Source organism: Coturnix japonica, chromosome 2, assembly GCF_054131305.1.
Source record: "Coturnix japonica strain WE chromosome 2, WE-NBRP24, whole genome shotgun sequence".
In the NCBI taxonomy this organism is placed as follows: domain Eukaryota; kingdom Metazoa; phylum Chordata; class Aves; order Galliformes; family Phasianidae; genus Coturnix; species Coturnix japonica.
In genome coordinates this window covers 126,165,446-126,186,811 of record NC_140664.1, presented here as the reverse complement: position 1 = coordinate 126,186,811, position 21,366 = coordinate 126,165,446, and the positions used below count along the sequence as shown (strand labels likewise).

The 21,366-nt window shown below is 39.8% G+C and overlaps 1 protein-coding gene across 49 annotated transcripts in view; it reads right to left on the bottom strand.

The window, feature by feature from the left end:
* SVIL (supervillin) overlaps positions 1–21,366 on the bottom strand; it is a 128,832-nt gene that overhangs the window by 9,880 nt on the left and 97,586 nt on the right. For 33 of the 49 annotated variants that reach the window (XM_085538805.1, XM_085538827.1, XM_085538829.1 and 30 more), the window contains 14 exons: positions 18,707–18,784; positions 13,082–13,229; positions 11,206–11,295; positions 11,031–11,117; positions 10,224–10,401; positions 9,719–9,891; positions 8,346–8,501; positions 5,572–5,708; positions 4,938–5,085; positions 4,680–4,825; positions 3,711–3,886; positions 3,468–3,612; positions 2,850–3,126; positions 1,017–1,168 (listed from right to left, as the gene is read on the bottom strand). In XM_085538805.1, the coding sequence (XP_085394931.1) occupies positions 1,017–1,168; positions 2,850–3,126; positions 3,468–3,612; positions 3,711–3,886; positions 4,680–4,825; positions 4,938–5,085; positions 5,572–5,708; positions 8,346–8,501; positions 9,719–9,891; positions 10,224–10,401; positions 11,031–11,117; positions 11,206–11,295; positions 13,082–13,229; positions 18,707–18,784 (2,091 nt within the window). Of the gene's footprint in view, positions 1–1,016; positions 1,169–2,849; positions 3,127–3,467; positions 3,613–3,710; positions 3,887–4,679; positions 4,826–4,937; positions 5,086–5,571; positions 5,709–8,345; positions 8,502–9,718; positions 9,892–10,223; positions 10,402–11,030; positions 11,118–11,205; positions 11,296–13,081; positions 13,230–18,043; positions 18,119–18,706; positions 18,785–21,366 lie in introns of those variants that run through there. The other 16 variants (XM_085538834.1, XM_085538833.1, XM_085538837.1 and 13 more) reach the window with 3 other exon arrangements.

Below are 21,366 nucleotides of genomic sequence, written 5' to 3'. Positions count from 1 at the left end.
AAAAGAAACCTCTATCTGAAATCCAACAATCAAGAGTTTCAAATGATAAAAAAAACCAAACAAACAAACAAAAAAAACCCCTCAAACTTTATATTAGTTTAATTTAATTATTAGTTTAATTTGAATTCTTTACAAGACTGGGCCATCTTGACGGATATTCTTTGAAACTGAGAAATACTGTAGGGACTCAGGTAGGCTTAGAATTTGCTGTAAAACTGGTTTGTGTGACAACATGCACATTCTTTGTTAAGTTCTGATTATGAAACTGAGATAGCGGACTGTTAAATCAGCTCGGTTGCACAGCATCCCACACGCTGGGTCAAGTGGTGTTTGCAAATCTTGTCTTTGAACTCACAGCTTAATAGTCATGTTTACACTGCTGCTCAAGATTTAATTACAGCTTTATCAAGGTACAGAGATTAACTTCAAATCTCCTAATTTTGTGTGCTCTTACCAGCAATGCTGAACTCAGCCTACCAACAAAATCTATCCTCTTTTAAATTAGCTGTATGTACACTTGCTAGAATTTTTGCAAAATAAGGCAATCTCCTCCATAATTACAGTAAACAAATAGAAAATTTCACTTCAGATGTATTTTCATGTTTTAGCCTTGCAGAAAATGCTTCTGACAGAGTTCAACAAAACAGAGCTTCTCCTGTTCCCAGTGCTAAGAATACATTCTGTTATCTGGATACATGGAAAGGGAAGGCACAAATTTCTTTTGCTGTGCTTCACTTATCTCTAAGAGGGAGGAGGAAAGATGCCTTTCCTCAGCCATTCTCAGAAATACAGTCTTTGTAAGTGAGAGTGGGAAATTAAAATCCATAAAGAAAGCTGATGCATCTCTGGAAGCTGGACTAAAGTCAAAAGTAATTTTGAAGGCTAGCTAACTTCACCTGCAAGGTTATCATTACAGAAAGAGAGGAGGCAAAAAAGATCACCCAAGGTTTTTTTCAGTGACTTTGTGGGCTGGCAGCTCTTGCCAGGACTCCTACCTAGATTGGCAGGAAGCTCACCTGTGCTCCTCGCTCCTCATCAAGTTCCACTGTCATCAGTGCCGATGTCCCTTTCTCACTCACTGTGGAGTGCCTTCCTTGCCAAAAGAAATACACGCATTTCTCTTTTCCAACAGCTCTTACTTGTTGCTCTCCTTTTTGTCTGCTTCCAACTGCAAAACAGAAAGCACATGCTGAAGAGAGTACACTGGCTATAGGTTTAAGCAGCACATGGTTTAATCTCATCTGCCAGCTCAGCACTATCCTGGCCAGAACAGGAAAGATGAAACAACCAATTCGAGGAACATCGGGCCACCAAGATAGCATGCTCTTATGCAAAGCTAGTATTGCCTCATTGGGTGGATGTGAGCATAAATGCAGAGATGCTCATGAAAGCCAAAAAGAGAGAGCATATAGAAAGAAGTAGTAGTACCTGGAGCAAAATCACTAACAATCACTTGAGCAAATTAGCATGTGAAATGGTACGTCCCATCAAGTTACCAGAAGAGTGCTTTATGGCTCATATTCCACATTACACACTGTTCTTTGGCAGCAAAAGAGCTGGCTGCTGAGCAATATTGGAAATAGCAACAGTTGAGAAAGCTACAGGCATATAAAAAAAAAATCTTCCCTGGTAAAGGAAAACTACAGAACAAAAGGAACTAAAGAAATATTTTGCAGTCATAAAAGAGACTATTTGGTAAGCTTTTAAAAATGATGTTTAGAGTAACTGAAGTGAACAATAAAACCAGTTATGGAATATTTTACTGGTGAATACTGGATAACAGATAAAATTAATTGAGGATTTTCAAAACCAAGGGCTTTCAACCAGGTTCCTAAAAATGTTCTGTCGAGAATCCAAGTGAAATATTTAAGACAGTGTACTGCTTTTATTTTTTTAAATAGAGAATATTCAAGCTACCAGTCATTTCTAAAGTGTATGGTTTCACTCTTAACTGTGCATTTGATCCATAAAAGTACTGCCTCCTACAGAAAAATGTATTCTTTTTTGGAGTGATGGAATATATTTTCAGCACTATGGATTAAGAGACTGTTTACAGTTCAGTATTAGTGTTATCCACTTCCCCCACAGCTTACAAATTTTTGTATTTTTCTTGGATTCACCAGTATCAGAACTCTATAATCCTGAAAAAGACCTTCCTACATTTTTTGGCTAAAAGCCTGAGGCTGTACAGCTGTTTTACTGCTTTCAATAGCTTTGATACTTTCCTACTCAGAGCAATCGTTTTTTAGATTATATCTATTTTGCTGATCACAGATGCCACTTCTTCCTATTTTAGTGCCAGAAGGGAGAGTTCCAATGAGCACACTGAGCAGATTCTCAACGTTTACCTGCTGCTGTCAGGCACTTTGTCAGAACACAGTCAAAACTGTTTGTTTGAGACTGAAACCCACAGAACAGGGTTTCCAGAAACAGCAAAAAGGACAGTAAGGGTACTGAGTTGGCAAGGATTTTTCCTGTCATTGTTACTGTTCTCCATTATCCAACAAAGGCTTTCCTGGTTGCTAAGCCTACCTCTCTTGTATCCAGATGCCTAGTTAATTTGGTGTTAAGCTGTGGGCACAATTCTGGCTTAATAAGCTGTCTTGTGAATGTGTACAACACCACTGTTGGGTAAAAGCAGAAATGGACAGTATCGCATTTGAGGTATGAAAAGTAACTATTGTTTTTGTGTTGTTTTTTCTTACTGCTTCAAGGACTAGAAAGACTAAATTAGTATTTCTAATCTTTACACATACATCCATTCTATGTCTGGATCTCAGCACTAAGAGGAACTGTTTTATCTGCACTTATCTAAGTTTCAGCAGGATGAAATGGAACTGTTCACTAACCTGTAGTGCTCACCATGTACTTCCACTTCACCACGTATGTGTCTCCCTCATGGAACTGTCCTATGCTTTGTTTAGGCAGCCTACTATAATCAAACTCCAGGATGTGCCAGACATCCACAGACGCAGTGATAATTTCAAACTGCCTCCCATCTTCTCCTTCTACAAGTCCATAGCCCCGGCCAATATTCATTCCATCCAGAACTGTGCCTACAGCAGTTTGGGGCACAGGTACCATTAGCATGACATCATATGGTTTAGTATCAGATTTGGATTCTTCCTGTGACAAAACACAAAACACATTTCTTTGAGCACAGCCTTTCCCCCCTTCCCATACCACACAGCTCTACTTGAATATTTTGACTCCTGCATATTTCAGTACTTTCTATCTTGTCATCACCTGATGCCTTGTCAAAGCCACCTTGTCAGTCTTCACTGACTTGCTCAGCACTAATAAAAAACACTTCTGTGGCTTCACACTACAGGTGGTGATGTTCTGACCCTCGGGTCAAAGCCCGCAAGATAAAGAAAGTGCTCTGCATCCTTAAGAACAAGCTTCCCTGACTTCCATCCCAGCTAGGTCATCTAGTTTGAAATACCTAGCATGCTTATTAAATGCACCTTCTGGTGAAGGGATTCACTAGAATTCTTCTCATTGAGTTTCTTCAGCTCTGTCCAATCAAGGAATTTTTCTTTGAACAGTATGGTCTCATTATGTTCTGTGAGCCTGCCAAACACAGCCCAATCTGGACGTCCTTGTCCCTTTCTGTACAAGGCAATATAAGAAAAAGAATCAAATTTAACACTGAAAGATGGGAAAGAAACCAATGTTTCTGAAGTAAGACTAAACTTGAATTCTGGTACCTGGGTATGAGGGGATTGCATTCTCCTGGGTCCAGAGGATTTATGTCACAATTTGAGTAGTCGAAGGTGCCATTCCACAAGTGTTTTGCCAGCTGGAATGCCACTTTTCTTTGTGCTAAAGTAACTTCCTTTCCATGCCACACATACACTTCACTGCCAAAATCAAATACGAGCACCTGAAAAACAATTAAAAAAAAAACCAAACAAACCCAAAAAATCATTTCAGTAACACACCATCAGGTGAGGTAATGCCCTGATCCAGTTTCCTGGTGCCACAAGCTGACAGTGTGTTTAACTCAAGCTCCTCCAAATATCACAGTACCAACAGTAATAGATATAGCTAGCACTACAATGAAAGTAAGGCCAGGGTGGTGGTATGCACCATGGCAGTTAGAAACTGAGAGTGACTGCAAGTATTGGGGGTGCTATGAGGTATATCTTTACGTGGTAGCTAAGTTGCTAGCAGATCAGAGCGATGTGGCTACGCAAGAACTGACTCTATTCTATGACCAAATGCCATCTGACTACAGCAACTTTTCCTGAGGTTTACACCTCTACTTTTCCTGCAACAGGGGAATGCTGACAGAACATACAGCCTGGGTAACTGGCTCAGAAAACAGGCAGCAACGTCATCACATTCAATAGAATGCATCTTGTCTTTATTTTTGGACATCTGCTCTAATTTGTACTTAGATGAATGCTACCTAAGTGCTGCTTGTTTTGTACTTTATGACTTCAGAGTGAAAGGAACTACTGTTGACAAAAAGATTAACATTTCCTAGAACAGTATTTCACTTTAAAGATACGATCGAATTTTTGAAGACCTGCAGCACACTGTAGACAACAATATATTCAGAAGCTTTTCCCAAACAGAGGAGCCCATTTTCAGCAAACATCTCCATGAGCATTTGCAGTCATATCAGCTGTCTGTTCCTGCACTTACTACAGGAGCAGTAAGTGGCACAATACCTCTTTTGGTTGTAACAAGGTACATTTTGGCATCTTTCCCCAGTAGTCATCTTCAGGAATGAGCTTATCCTCTACAAGACGGTAAATGCAATTAGTTTCTATTATGGCAGCTTCATACATTTCATCCTCTTCAGGTCTTCCAGCAGCTTAAGGAAAGGATTGTCCAAAATAATAATAATTATTTTTTTTGTAGAGAGAACCAGCTCAATTATTTTACTGTGACAAAACATGAGATAATGTAAACATGAGAATGCTTACACTGGTAATTTCCTTGGCCACCAAGGAGTTTCCAGAAGTCTTTGGCTGCATGGGTATGGGTGTTTATTCCTTCTTCTATAGTCTGTATATAAGAAGCTCTACAGCCAAGTTCCCTCTTTGTCTGAATCAAGGTTGCAAGTTCTGAAGCCTAAGAGATTAACAGTTATCTGGACAGGGTTGCATAAGTCTTAGGCATACTTGTGAATATGGCATTCAGAGAGAAGGCAGAAGTAGATATTTGGTTGCAACAAATAAGAGATACACCAAATAAACAGATAGTAGAGAAAAAGTTACAGAAATAAATTCATTCCTTCATTCGCCTTAAAACAAGGCTTGATCTTAACAAGAATAGGAACAAAAAGGACATCCTGCAATTCAGACTATTTTTTGTTTGCGTGCAAATCCATTTCCTGAGGACATCCTCTTCTCTCTCACAGCTTTGCAACCTACACAAGTCTATGTCAGCTTTCATTATTATTCAAACATATTTACAGGAAACTTGCATATCTACCTGTTGCTGACTCTCAGCTGCATACAACTTTACAAGACAAGTGGCACCAAGGCTCAGTTACATCAAAGGTTTATGCTGTGACAGTTCTAAAAATAAACAATAAATAAATGAACTAGTACTAACCTTTGCTTTTTCTATGACATTTGCAAACTCTCCTACCCATAAGAAACAGAGATGTGGAGTTAGTAATAGGAAACAGTCTCCACTGTTCAGTGATGAGGCCCTCGGTTCAACTAATCTTGTTTGAACATGTCTTCTTCCTAAAGATAAACCAAAGCTAATTATATTCCCATGAATACCACCATCGAATGCCAAGATCTAATCATCTTAAATGAAAGACAAACAATCCCAGCACAGTTAGGAAAATACATGGAAAAAGTCTGCTAAATAAGAATAAAAGAATATAATGGTGAAAGTAGAATTTACCCACAGGAAGCAAAATTTGTTGCCTCCTCAACTGATATTTCTATTATTTCCCATTCTTGCTTTAACAACGTTATGTCCCCCTGGAAAGAAATCAATTAAGTAAATGGCAGAGAAACAGCCAAATTCTAGAATCACTTATATGCACTCAGGATGGTGTGGCACAGCCTGTAGTCAGTAAAAAGTTGTAATAGATTTTGCTGAAGTAGCTATTATTTTGAAGAATCAGATACATTACTATGGCATAGAATCATAGAATGGCCTGGGTTGAAAAGGACCACGATGATCATCTCCTTTCAACCCCCTGTTATGTGCGGGGTCACCAACCACCAGCCCAGGCTGCCCAGAGCCACATCCAGCCTGGCCCTGAATGCCTCCAGCAATGGGGCATCCACAACCTCCTTGGGCAACCTGTTCCAGTGCGTCACCTCCTTCTGTATAAAAAATTCCTCCTAATATCTAACCTAAACCTCCCCTGTCTTAGTTTAAAACCATTCCTCCTTGTTCTGTCACTATCAAGCCATGAAAAGTCATTCCCCCTCCTGTTTATATGCTCACTTTGAGTACCGGAAGGCCACAATGAGGTCACCCCAGAGCCTTCTCTTCTCCAAGATAAACAATCCCAGTTACCCCAACCACTCCTCACAGGAGAGGTGTTCCAGCCCTCTGATCATCTTAGTGGCCATTCTCCTCTGGACCCACTCCAAGAGCTCCATGGTCTTCTTTTACTGGGGGCCCCAGACCTGACTGCAGTACTCCAGATGCGGCCTCACAAGACCTGAGAAGAGGGAGACAATCACCTCCTTCTCCCTGCTGGCCACCCCTTTTTTAATGCCACCCAGAACACAATTCGCATTCCGGGCTGAAAGTGCACACTGCTGGCTCATGTTCAGCTTCTCATCCACCAGGACCCCCAAGTCCTTCTCTGCAGGGCTGCTCTCAAGGAGTTCTTCCCCCAGTTTGTATAAATACCTGGGACTGCCCCAGACGAAGTGCAAGACCCTGCACTTGGCCTTGTTGAACCTCATTATAAGTTCACATGGGCCCACTTCTCCAGCCTGTCCAAATCCCTCTGGATGGCTTCCCTTCCTTCCAGTGTATGGACTACACTGCTTAGCTTGGCATCGTCTGCAAACTTGCTGAGGGTGCACTGCATGCCATTGTCTGTGTCACTGACAAAGATGCTGAAGAGCACCAGTCCCAAGACTGACCCCTGGGGAGCACCACTCATGACCGGCCTCCACCCAGACACAGAAACATTGATCACAACCCTTTGGTTGTGACCAGCCAACCAGTTCTTAATCCATCAAACAGTCCATATTTCAAATCCATTCCTCTGCAATGTAGAGAGAAGGATGTGAGAGAGACCATGTCAAAGGCTTTGCAGAAGTCCAGGTAGATGACATCCTTCCCCTGTCCACCAATGCTTTCACTCCATCTTATAAGGCCACCAGACTGGTTAGGCAAGATCTGCTTTTGGTGAAGCCCTGCTGGCCATCTCGAATCACCTTTTCATCTTCTGTGTTCTTTAACATGGTAACAATGAGGATCCATGATCTTCCAGGCACAGAAGTGAGGCTCACTGGCCCGTAGTTTCCCAGCTCTTCCTTACTTCCATTTTTAAGAAAGGGAGAAGTGTTTCCCTTTTTCCAGTCACTGAGGATTTCACCCAACGGCCTTGATTTTTCAAATATGTTGGAGAGTGGCTCAGCAACCACATCAGCCATCTCTCTCAAAACCCTGGGATGCATATCATCTGGCCCCATGGACTTACGTTCATTCACAGAAACACAGAATCACAGGGGTTGGAAGGGATCTCCAGAGATCATCGAGTCTAACCCCCCTGCCAAAGCAGGTTCCCTACACCATGTCACACAGGTCAGCATCCAGGTGGGTCTTGAATATCTCCAGAGAAGGAGACTCCACAACCCCCCTGGGCAGCCTGTTCCAGTGCTCCGTCACCCTCACCGTACAGAAGTTCTTGCTCACATTCGTGCGGAACTTCTTATGCTCCAGTTTCTGCCCGTTTCCCTTTGTCCTGTCTCCACACACTGCTGAAAAGAGTCTGGCCTCACCACTTTGCCCCCCACACCTCAGATATTTATAGACCTGGATCAGGTCTCAGTCTTCTTTTCTCAAGGCTAAACAGACCCAGTTCACTCAGCCTTTCTTCACAGGGGAGATGCTCCAGTCCCTTCACCATCTCTGTGGCCCTCCACTGGACTCTTTCCAAGAGATCCCTGTCTTTTTTGTACTGGGGAGCTCAGAACTGGACACAGTACTTCAGATGAGGCCTTACCAGGGCAGAGTAGAGGGGGAGGATCACCTCCCTTGACCTGCTGGCCATGCTCTTTTTAATGTACTCCATCTTGAACTGTGCACCTCCTAGAAACTAAGCTTTCAGCCATAGTAGCAACTCCCTCCTACTGCAATCAGCTTAATATATACAGACAATAAATACAGCTCTAGCATACCTTTAATTTGCAGCAGCATCAATTTCTTGTATGGCACAGCACTGTTGTTAGAATTTTGCTCTGTTAGGTTAACACTCCGCAGACTAACGTTGCTGAAGTTCTCCTTGCTTGCCAAACCAGCAAGTGCTACTTCTGAGAAATTTGAGTTTGCAGACACTTGTATGTTAAAAAACAAACAAAACAAAACAAACTTGAATAAAACACACACACACAAATGAGGATAAATTATATTCAAATAGCTTCATCTGTTGCATTTAAAAAATGTTTTCCCAAATATTTGCAATTTTCCCCTTCTCAGTTGTAACAGCAAAAACAGGCTGAACTTAGATTAACTGCTACCTTAAAATCTACACGGGTTTACTAGTGCCTAAGTTTTGAGATATCATCACAGACTAAATTGCTTGCATTGGAATTACAAACTTTGGTGGAAAAACCAGCGTTAGTACTACCTGGTGTTTTATGAAGTACTGTGTACATCTTCAATGCCATACACATGATTAATTATGAAAGAGACCCAAGAAGTCAATGCTAATGAACTGAAATTCACTTCAGATTTGTCTCAGCCAGACTGATACAACAGCAATCTGCATTTCAAAGTACTATTCATTTTTTACTGTAATCTTCAAGCCTTAAACGCTTGGCTGCTTTAGCTTATTACTCTACTAAAGACAAAGCAGTTTATGAATTTGTAATTCATGGAAATGCTTCTCAGCAAATGCAATAAAATATTAGTCATACAATTAGTCTTCCATCAGCACAGGCAATACTTAAGAGATGACCTCCCTTTATTCAAACATAATAAAGAAAACTTGTATGCCAAATGTTAGAAGTGGCTTGACTAATCTTTGAGCAAATTTTACAATTTGTCTTGCTGTCAAATCTGGTTATCAGGAGGAAGTAATATCATAAGCAAAACACAAAGCCCTGCTACAGAGCACAGATCGTTTACACATACTAACCCAGCTAGTTCCAGGCTGAAAAAAACCAAAGACCCAAACCTAAAGCTAGTATTCCTGAACATTTATCTACTCTTCCCAGCTCCTTCCAGCCCCTCTAGCATATTGCTAGATTTGCTTTGCTTGATCTCCTGTCCTCACCTGCAAGTACAACTGCTTTACCTCTGCACTAGATGAGTGCTAACAATAAATACACACAGGAAGAGGCTCCAGGTAGCTTTCGCTGAGGAAGGCAAGCAAGCCCTTTTTTTCCAGGCCTCCTAGGTCAATCTATATTCAGTCTTATACATTAAACAATTTGTGGCCTCTTAGAGAATATATACTATTCCTTCAGTTGTGGTTTTTGCTTTTTGATTAATTTTGGTTTTAATTAAATTAGCAAGACAGTGGCTTCCGCAAACCACCTTGTTAGCTTACTTTTTTCTACTTTCATTCGCTTTGACTCCATGAAGGCAACATTCAGTCTCTGCTCAGTGTACTCATGAAGAATATCTTCTCTTGCTGCCAGCATTTTCAGAGGATTTCTGGAGGACTGAACCCTGCGCATAGGCCTCACTGCACGTTTGTGCTCTGCTACAGAGGATGTTAACCTGAAAAAGCAAGCAGTGTTTTAAATTATCAGTTGAATATTGATAAATCAGAATCACAGAATCACAGAATTACCCGGGTTGGAAGGGACCTCAAGGATCATGTAGTTCCAACCCCCCTGAGCTTAATGACAAGAGATTTGTTTGATTTGGGGTGTGACATTTGTAAGGAAACCAGAATTAGTTCACTGATCCAGGCAGAAGGCTGGATTTAGAAAAATGTAGTAGAAACAGACATGCCACGTAGAACAACATCTACAAGGTAACTTAAAGCTGAACATTTTGACCACCCTTCCTATTTCTGCATTCAAAGCAGTGAAAAGAATAATTCTTACTTTGGTGCATAAGGATCAAAGATGGCATCAAAGTCCTCATCAAGGTCCAAAGGCACAGAGGAGGAAGGGAAATCCACATGGCGGTAAAATTTGGAAAATGTTTCATCATCATCCAGCTTCATCACCTCTTTCACAGACTTTCCTGTAACTGTCAGCACTGTCTCTTGCATTCCAGCAACTGTAGGGGAAAAAAAAAAAAAAAGAAAATAAACCAGACCACCCAATAAATAATCACATTAGATTCTAACTTGATAAGAGGTAAATATGGCTTGCTGTGGTTTTGGTTTGATTCTCATTGACTAGTGGAAGTTGAAGGAAACACAGTAGAAGCGCCTCTTGGAAAATAAGTGATAAAAAAGGAGCGTAACTACTACTCATATACAATAATCCCTGTTAAAAAAAATGGTTGGGAAACATGGCCAAATACAAAATTAGGCACTATTAAAAATGAGTTATTTTGGTAGGATGATATGTGTGTTTATGGTCTTTTACAACCTGTCTTGCCTCCAGCCAAATAACTCCTTCACTTCCAAAGACCTACTGGGGCCACAAGTATAAAATCACTCCTTGAGATTATTGGGTATGAAGCAATCATTACACTGTGCTACTGCCTCTGCTGTTAAAATGGGAATACATTTATTTTTTGTATTTGCAAACTTGTTGGTTTGTTGTTGTTTTTTTGTTGTTGCTTTTTGCAGTTGTGATTTATTTTGTATATATATAACACAACAGCATAAGGACTAGAAGTACTTTAAGTGATTCAGTGAAGTTAGAATGAACACACTGCTTTCTTTGGTATCTACTGACCTTTGTTATTCAGCCTTCCCAAGAATGACTCCAGCCTATCGAGCTTCATATCTGATTCCAATTGCATATCAGGTCTAGCTTCAATTTCTAAACAAAACAGAAAGCAAAACTTGTTTAGTGACAGGAAGTTAAAGAAAACAATCCTAAACTTATTTCAGCCATGTTTATTTCTTACCTTCCAAGGGCTTTGTAACTGGAGTGGTAGACTTTTGCCTGTTACCATAAGGGGATGCTACTGGTGTTAGTGCACTTGGAGAAGCCAGGCCTGCATAAGAACAGAGAACGTCAAAAAAACCATCCCATGTCAGCCCACATCTCCTAAAGTGATGACAGGGGTGAGCTACTTAGGGAAAGCAGATGGGCCTTGCCATTTCCTTCAGTCCCTCATCCTACTACAGCCTCCACAACTGCTGTATCAGGGATGTTAGTATTTTTGATTAGCTGGAAAAGCATAGTGTATCAAATAATTCTGCCTGTTAACCATTGCTGCCTAGATTTTCAGTCTAAACACCAAGACAGATTTATTATATAACCCAGTAGCTTCTCCACAAACACTGTTCTCCCCTTCTACCTAGGAGATTCAGTTTCCCAGCAGGTCAGTTTGGAATGCCTTCAGGAAGACATATTTGAGAGGACATAGTTTTTAAGCAGTTCTCCCAGGACTTAATCCACAAGACCACAAGGTCTACTTCATGTGCTAGTCAAGAATCACCTTCCAATGAAGGAATTACAAATTTCAAGCTGTAAGAATCAATTAAAATACAGCATCTGTGCACATGTATATAACAAGGATCTAATTTTGCAGCACCTTCTCATCATCCCTTAAATTAAAAACCCATCATGATAATTTCTTCTTCTAGGCAACAAAAATAGCACACATCTGCATAAAATCTCATTTGGGCTACTTTTATTGATGTCACTATCACAAGAATGCCTTTCTTCTCCACAAGACAGATCACAGCACCTAAAGAGATCCTTTCTGGGTATTTTTCACTTCCCATTAAGGGTGAATGTTATCACCTTCTCTTCCTTTCCAAAGATCTTTATTATTATTTTTTTTTTAAGTAAAATAAAATTTCAGCCAGCAGTCTGTGAGCAACTGAACATGTTTTCTTTGTGACCCTCCAAAATAGGTTATTCTTGAAACACAGACAGCTGGCGATTGTCAAAGCAAAACAATGTAAGCAGCAGCTAAAATGCTCTGCTAATAAATGCAATTCCTAATACAATGTTTGTTTGCCAACAGAATATGGTCTGGATTGCAAATAGAGTTGCTCCCTCTTGCAGTACTGCCTCCACCATGAATTTTGCCATCTTCTTGTCACAGAACAGATTTTAGTGTTCTCTGACTACATGAGATCACTTCAGGCACCTTCTTCTAAAACTATCACCTTCCCAGGCCCACTTCATGAACAGCTGTATTTCTACCGTGGATAACCCTCACATATTTCTTTCCACTTCTGGAGAATGACTGCATCTGGAAACAGCGTCTGGCTGAATTCGAGATCCCAAAAATGTCAACATTGCTCCCATGTCATTTCTACTCCCAGATTCTATGCAAAAATATGTTCACCGGTTTCTTCAGCCAAACACAACACTTAAGTTGTTGTCGACAACAGCAGCCATAAAAATAACACGTTTCCTACAAATTCCCAGTGACCCTTGGAGTGAGGAAGGCGCCAGCAACACCAAGATTTCACAACTTTTCTACAGAAACGGCACCTGGGTTTTTAAACAAGAAGTAAATAAGAAAGGATAATCCAAGTGTGTCCTTTGGATTGCATCAGACTGAAAGATGTAGCACATAAATGTTGAAGTGACTGATGATCAACGGTCAGGCAGATCCCCATTATAACTGGATGGAAGTGAGACATTGCAGAACAAAATGGATCAGTATTGAGAGCTACAAGAAGCTCAAGAGAATGGCTTTACGACAGGATGTTCAGTTGAATACAGTCTTCCTCTTGCTAAACATGGATACAGTTTCTGCTTAGTTTTAGCCTGACTTTATTTTGACTATACAGATAAGCAGTGGCTTGTTTATCACTGACCTTTCTTTACCATTCGACCAGCTACAGTGAACTGTGTGGAGTCATTTGCTGCGCCTTTACCCCTGGACTTCCAGGCTTCTTCTCGAGCTGTGATGAGGTGTTTTCTTTCTTCTATAGTCATTTGACTCTCCTGATTATCTGCTAGCCTCTGTTTTTTCAGGGGGTAGAGAGAAAAAAGATGTTTAAAAATAAGTAAACTGATCAGGCTATAGCAAAGGACTGGGTGTACATTTCCCCTGCCCTCTGTAGAAGCAGGAGGATTAACAAGCTACTGAAGGAAAAGTCACAGATTGAGCTTAGTGACCCTGGACCTGACAAGCCTCACTGTTTTGCTGCTTCGTTACACCAAGAAGAAAAGGTTTCAGTCTATGCATTTTGACCTTTTATTGAAACTACCAGCCAAGGGAAAGGCATCCTCCTAAGCAAACCAAACCATTTACTCTGGATATAATTTTCCAGATCTTGTTCTCTTCAAATGCTACTTGCTACACTGCTGAGATCACAAAATGAACTTTCAACAGATGTTTTCAAGTGTAAATTTGCAGGTGGCACTGGGAATAACAATTAAGAAATGTAACATCAGTTTGTCATTTCTGAATCATTCACTTAAAAGTAACTCAATTTTCCAGGCAGGATTAGCAGTCTTATCACTCCAGAGGCTGCTCATTGGAGGCCCAATGTCAGCTTGCTCCTCACAGTATTTTTCCAATGACTGTGATCATTCCTCCCTCTGCCACCCCCCAAACTTATTTTGTAGAGGTCACCTTTAGCTTTCCTTGCCTTGCTTAAGAGAACAGCACCCAACAGCTTGAGTGACTGAAAGCAGCCAGGAGCACTAAGCATCTTAGTGCCCTCCTAATACAAAGGACTGATGAAGTCACATTGAATTGGAAGGAATTTACATAATCAGCTACAACCAGGTTGGGCTAAAGAAATATTACTTCAATGCAATAAACTTAAAAAGGTAGCAACATTTCAGGATTATTCTGCATGGAAATCAAGTACTAAAGTATTTTTAGTGCATGGGCTGTCAGTACTAGAATTACTTCCAAGCTGTTTGACATTTTTCTTCACAAGTTAACTGAAGAACTGAAAACGGCATGAAAATTAAAAGCCATTGCTTTAGCACAGCACAATTCTAACAACATGGAAGTTTAAATTAAAAAGAATCCAAAAGCTTGTGAATATGAAGTAAGCTCTCTTCTTGGGGTCCAGATGGAAGAAAGGGATATAAACCCAGATTATCTTATTTATTTTCTTTAAATCAACAACACTGAAGAAATCGGTCCAGGGTTACTACTTTGTATAGAACTATATAAGAACTATTCTGACTACAGGAGATGCAGTGAAATAAGATTTTCTTACACCTTTCTGCATGTACTATAAACAACATCTATCAGTCAGAGGAGTAAAGACAAATGCATTGGCTGTACAAGACTCTCCAGTCCTTCCTCTAGACCCATGTAACTTTGCAGCCTTCTGCAGTAATGTTTGCTCCTAATTTATCAAGGAAACACAGTCAGACTATGACTGCAGGTCATGATAACCAGAGTAAAACACAATGAACCTCCAAAACATTCTGCAGAAATGACAAAATGGAAGTCTACTCAAGTATTTCCTCCTCTTCTGTAAAAGCCTCTAAATACTTTCAGTAGAAAAAGTGCAAGCAATCTCTATTTGTTTTCCTGAATCTCTTCCCATTCCAATGCTGGAAGCGCAGCCACCTCTGGGATGAGCAGCTAGTAGAAGAAAATGACAGCAACACACTACCAGAGATCTGGGCAGGAAATTAATATATACCAAATGAAACCACAAGTGAAATTTCATACTCAAAACAAGTACTTTTAACTTAGTGCATATGGATAAATCTTTGATTACTACATGAGGGGAAGCGACGGAGAGGCAAGAAGATTTAATCACACTGATTACTTTATATGCTGGGCTTTTCCTCAACCTCTAACAATAGGAGGCTTAATTTTACATTTCATCTCCAGCGAATACTTAAGTTTCAAAGCATGCAGAGCCAGTGGACATTCGGAAGGCACAAACCCAGAATGCGTTTGCATTAATCACTACACATACAAATTGTAAGGAAGATCATGACCAACTCTGGAGCAATGTCAAAGAACAAAAGAGCACGTAGCTATAACAACATAAACGAACTTTCTTACAATAGATTTCAGGTTATTCCTTTGGGCAAAACATCCTTGGATTTCCTAGAAATTGGACAGGCTGTGTATTATACAGTATTCAGAGTAATTTTGCATCAGGTCTCCCCCTAATGCAAAAAACCCCTATGTTCCTTTATTAATGAACTGAAAACAAATGGTAAGCTGGACAGACAGTCTGCATTCCCTAATCCACGTAACTTGCCATAACAATCGCGGTGAAAAACAAAAGCATACGCGGTGTTTACAAGGATGAACAATTTTCCCTAGCTGGAAAACTAGAATGAGTCAATAGAATTGTCCATAGAAATTTCATAACACACACACAGTAATTAGTAGTAATTTAAAAAGCTTTCACAGTTGCCAAAGGGCAGCATTCCTGGAGAAGTGAGTTGTCTAAACCACATCCTGCCTGGGGGAAAATATTGTGAGAAATATGAAACTTGTCAGTCTTTCAAGTGCAAGTTTTATTTCCAAGCAGGGAAATACATAATTAAATGTAGATATAAAATAAAGATCTCAAATGCATAATTGTGACCTTTTGGTAAAGTAAAGTAAAGAGCCCATTCTAATTTGTACTGAAATTTGTACATCTCTGTTTTCACTGATGTCTTTTCTTTCACAGAAATGACAGAATCATAAAATCAGGTGAAAATACAAAAAGGTCAGAAGAACTAGAATCCAAAACCAAGAAATAACCGGGACAGGAGATGCTCCAAGAATAAGCACTGATATTTCTAATTTAAAAAACAAAATCCAACCAACCAACCAGCTCTGAAAATGGACAATTGCACAGGACTGATAAAACCTCAGATGGGGACAACATTCAGAAGAAGCAGAACTGAAGCACATAAGCACAGGTCACATAAGCTGTGTTTTGTTCCAGACAATCACTGAAAGACTGCTGTAAGACAATCAATAAAGAATCAAAACACAGTCGCATAATTAATGCCATTCCACGTGGCATTATGGAAAACAGGTTTAATCAAAATGGTAAGTTTGATGAGATCAAGTATGATTAAATACGTTAACAGTTACTTCTGATTTCTTTAACATATTTGACTTAATCACAGATGACATTCTGGGCTTATATTTTGGGAGCTATAAAAATGCAGCTCACTATTTAACTGACCGAAAAATATTTCGAAACAGAGAACAGCCACGCAGCGACCTGATCCACCCCAACCCTGACTGAGATTAGTTCATGCAGGTGGAAAAAAACACAGTTCTGCTGAGAACCACCTCAGAATAAAGAGAAGGGAAGGGTGGGTAATCATGAAAAGAATTAATCATGTACATTTTTAAAAGGCTAAGAGCTGGTATAATCTGTCATTACTTGTATAAACGAGAAGCTGAAGAGAGGAGGAAGATGATGATATTGGAATCTTTATAGAAATAGCTCATCCATTTCTAGCATCTACATGTCTACACAGGACGTTGAGAGCCTGGGAAGCTTTTCTTGTCCATTGTTTGCCTAGGCTGGCTAATGATACCACTCTCTTTTAGCAAGGCAACACATTTCTTGAGAGCATGCACTGGCACTCCACTGCACTTGCAACATCAATTTGGGCTAGGGAAGGGATCACATCCAGGCAATGTTCTGTTTTGTATCCTGTAGGAGTCTAATACCAAGAATGGATGCTAAAAATGTATTTTTCAAAGTGAGGATCCACTTAAAACCAGTGTCATGAGATATTTAAAGAGCTATTCCAAAAAGTATCTGCCTTGTAATACAAATAATTTCTCTGGTTTGGGGGCAACTGTTCCTCTTTTAGGGCAGCTGAGATAAACAGCCATTGAAGGACCTCCTCTCTCCCCTGATGACTGCAGGGATATCAGTGTTATTAAGTTAAAAGATAAATTTACCTTCTCAATATATAGAGTGAGTGAACTCTCACAACAGAATGAATTGGTTATCTTACGTCAAACAGTAATAAAACTGTACTAAACCCAGAACTTACAGAAAGGAGCCAACCCCAGTGAGTTTCAGTTGATAACCCCAAACCTACTTTTTATTAAAGAAGTTCAGAGTCAGAGTTTCTCAGAAAGTGGCCTGAAAGTGAACATGGGAATGATACATGTTGGTAGTCAAAATATTTTTACATAGTTACAGTAATCTCTACCATAATCATAATCCTCTGCAGTAGCAGTGAACCACCATCCCATGCATTGACTACCATTATTCATTCTAGTCAGAATGCTTCTGACACGTCCCATGTGTTGTGTTCAGAGGGGAATGGAGAACACAGTGCATTGCTTGTAGTACTACAGCCACACATCTGTGCTGTGAGGCAAGGCAATAAAGCAGAAGTAGGCTTGCAGATCTATCACGATCTATCTTGGTAGATCTATCAAGACTTTCCACTCAGTTCTCCTTGTTTTCTTGTGTTCAGCTTGTTTCTTTGCCCACTCCTGCCTTTATTGTTTTCACCTCTAATTGCATGAAACAAGTCCTGTTTGCTCAAATAGAGATCTGGTATTCTACTTCTGTTCCAAGCTAACTTCATTATGTAGTTCTAACTGAATAAAGCAAGCTGTTTCACATTTCTTGTTATCTATTAATTCTTCCTAAATAAATTCTTCCAATCATTTCTGATGAGTTTGCAAAAGTGTACGCATGATTTGAGGAAGACTTCACAGGAAGTTTTACTGTTTACTGTTGCAGTAGCAGATGTCTATTCCCAAGCAAACACAGTTAACTCTGTTACCACAAGTTGCTCTGGGAATGTGCATCTTAGATCTGAATGTAATTTTCTGTCTTACTTCTCACTTCGTTAATTAATTAGGAAGTTTGTACAGCATTTCACCTTCAATCTCCAAGGATGCCGTTCACCAGAGAGCTTGATTCTTTCAAGCTAGTACTACAGACCTTAAGAAAGAGAGAAAAGCAAGGAGATGGGACAGTCAGAGAATAGAGGCAGTAGTGCCAAGGTAAAAATCCTTCAGACATGGAATAGGAGAAAAAAAGCATTAGAAGAAGTCACCTCTAAACAGAAGCAGCTTGCTCTGCACAGTTAATGAATTAGACTATTTTAGACCTTTACAGTTGTATATGCACATTTCTCACAGAGAAGACAGGGCACGTGGCATTTTATTCTGAAATAATTGCTGTACAGTTGCATGCTGTTCATTTTGTATGTTTTGTGTTGTTTTTTTTCCTGTATTGTAATTAATGCAATAGCACCTCCTTCATTTCATTTCTTATTCATGTAGTCTACCAGATAATGAATTTTTAGAAAACTAGTCGTAAGAGAAACAACAGCAGAATGTGTCAGTAGCAGAAATACTGAAGAAGGGTATGCAGTGCAGTGGTATAATGCTGTGTTACTTTAAAGCAGCCTTTGTTAGGTTGGTTAATCAATTAAGAGGACAGCTAATTCCCTATATTTAAAAGGAACGGTCAGAATGAGTCTAATGGACATTGTTGAGCATTTGAACTGTGCAGACTTTTGCTCACCTGATTAAAAGGTAGAAAAGGATGAAATTTATGGACAGCAGGTATAACAGGAGAGTAAGTAGAAGCATATACAGGTTCCTATGACAAGGACAGAAGCAAAGTGAAGGAATTAGAAAAGAACCGAAGTATCAGAGATTGAAATGGGGGAATGTGCTCCTTTTCCCCCAAGTTCCTGAAGTAAATTAAATCTCAAACTTCTAATTTTCTAGAAGCATCCTCCCTACTGGAAAGCCAGAGATCAAAAAACATTTCCATAATACAACAGCAGGTTTACCAGAGCCAGACCATGCAAGAATTAAACAAGTTAGTAACAACATCACTACAACTCAACACAAAACTAAACAGCAGAGCCAGGAGAGAAAAAATGACCTAGTATGAAAAGCGTATATCTCTGTTCCATGCACCATTAAAATGATAAACCACGTCAACCATGATGGGAATCATTCTACGGCAAGTTTAATCATACCCTGTTAAATAACAAACCGCTTACTTTAAGGACAGAGGAAGGAATACTTAGTGAAACTAAGATACTCAAAAACCATCTGGAGGGAACTGCTAAGCCCATGGCACTTAGCAAAGGTGGGTTCACCATTCCAAGCAAAGCCTACAGAGCTGGTCTTACTCAAAGCTGATTAGGTACAGCTTTACTGTCAATGATTATTCTTTCTTTCAGTAGGCTAAAGCAAATACAGAACAGTGCACAGAATGCAGGCAATCGTAGCTCATTAGAGTGGCCTGAAATGAAGCCTAAACACAAGAGCCTCAGCTTTGATTAGCACTGGGTGCAAGTACTTGGATTCCACATCTGAAAAAGAGAAAACTCTTACCACAGTAGAAGACCAATAGTTTGTCTAAAGGTCACTTTTTAGCTACCTTCCCCTGTAAGATTTTTATACTCCTTATCTGTTCAGTCTGAGCCTTTAACACCAGTACCAAGATGCAATATGATGCAAGATGCCATAAGAATTAAGTGCATTTGAAATATCATTCACTGCTTTAAGGTTACTGCAATACAGCTGGTAATCACATTAATCAGGATCTCCGTTAAAACCAACTGACAACAGAACAGGAATTTTCATTCCAGTAAATCTCACTGTTTTGATACTAAGGAAAGATCGTAAAGTGAGTTAATTTTTCTATACTAGCGCAAAACACAGTCAATTCAATATCTGCACCTTTATCATAAATTCAGCAACAGAAAGCAGTAAGATCCTTAAGTACACTGCAGTCTCAAAGCTCTTCCACAAATAGAGACTTCAGTGGCATTTTGCTTCATGGTCCTCACAGAGCAATAGCACCACACTGAAGAAATATAATATTTCCAGATTTAAGGGCATCTGACAGCGATGCGTTATAACCAGTGTGGTCAGCTTGGACAAAGCTTTACATTATTTGTCATGTATATAATAAATCAGCATCACAAATATCAGTATTGCTGTGTGTCTGATCAGACACACAAAAATTACATAGTCAAGATTATACTGACATTTTGGCAGAACTAAAAATGCTTGGCTTTAGTATCTACGTAGCCGAGAGCTAACATGAACCAACACAGTGGGTGACCTTATGTCACAGAAACTTGCACTGCTAGCACTACCACATCAAAGCTCACAGCCTTCAAGCACTTCATGCTGTCTTATTTGCTTCAAAAGCCTAACTTGTGCTATGCTGAGTGAAGCCGATAGCACAGCTGGGAGGATATGGGTGCTGGAGAGCAAAAAACCGCCAAAGAACAAAGGTTTTGTCTCTGCCTAAATCTTGGCAGCTGCTTAAAGCTTTTTCCCTGCCCCATTGTCTTTAGCTGGAGTACGTCTGTAATCTGACCTCAACAGTTGTCATTATGGAGACTAGGCTGTTAAAAACGTGACCACAGTTTTGCTTTCCTCAGTCAAACTATTTGTGCTTTAGGACTTCTTCTATCTAGCAACTAGTAACCTGTTTTTTCAGCAAGATCGGCTTTCTTGCCTTTCTGTACAGTTAACACACAACCACTGAAGAGCTCAGGCAGAGTTATCCTTAATAATGACAGACCGTAACAACTGCTTGTCACACACTGATGGAACAATGAGACATTTTGTTATTGTTTGCTTACCTATACTACTTAATCAAAACGGTATGTCACAACTAAATAATAAGAACTAAGGAGTGCTGTTCCTTGTGGTAAAACTGCTATTACAAATCTCATCTGTGGAAATATTCCTTCAAAAATTAGAGGCTTTTGGAACAGCTATTTTATCTTAATGACAGTGTCATTTTCAAATATATTAAATGCAGTACAGAAGCAAATCTCTAGTAGTTTGAATCAGGATTCCATTCTTGAAGTAAATCTCTCAGTAATCCTCTTTCTTTTTTTTTTTTTTTTTTTCCTCCCTGTGCTTTGGATCATGTAGCAGAATGCACAGACATTGGGATGAAACTAAGCCCCGAAGCATACCCCTGGGCTCCCATTTAACACCACAGCTGCTAACAGGCAGTCAGGCCATAGGAACAGACTAAATCTAAAACCCATCAAGTATGACATAGATATCTGTCCTCATCAGTAATCTTGTGCTTTACAGATCCACTCCTGATGGCCAACACAACCAAAAAGACATTGCTACAGTGAGCTAATGGTGTGAACTTACCTTTCCTCCACACCTTTCTACCACCTCCTACTCTAT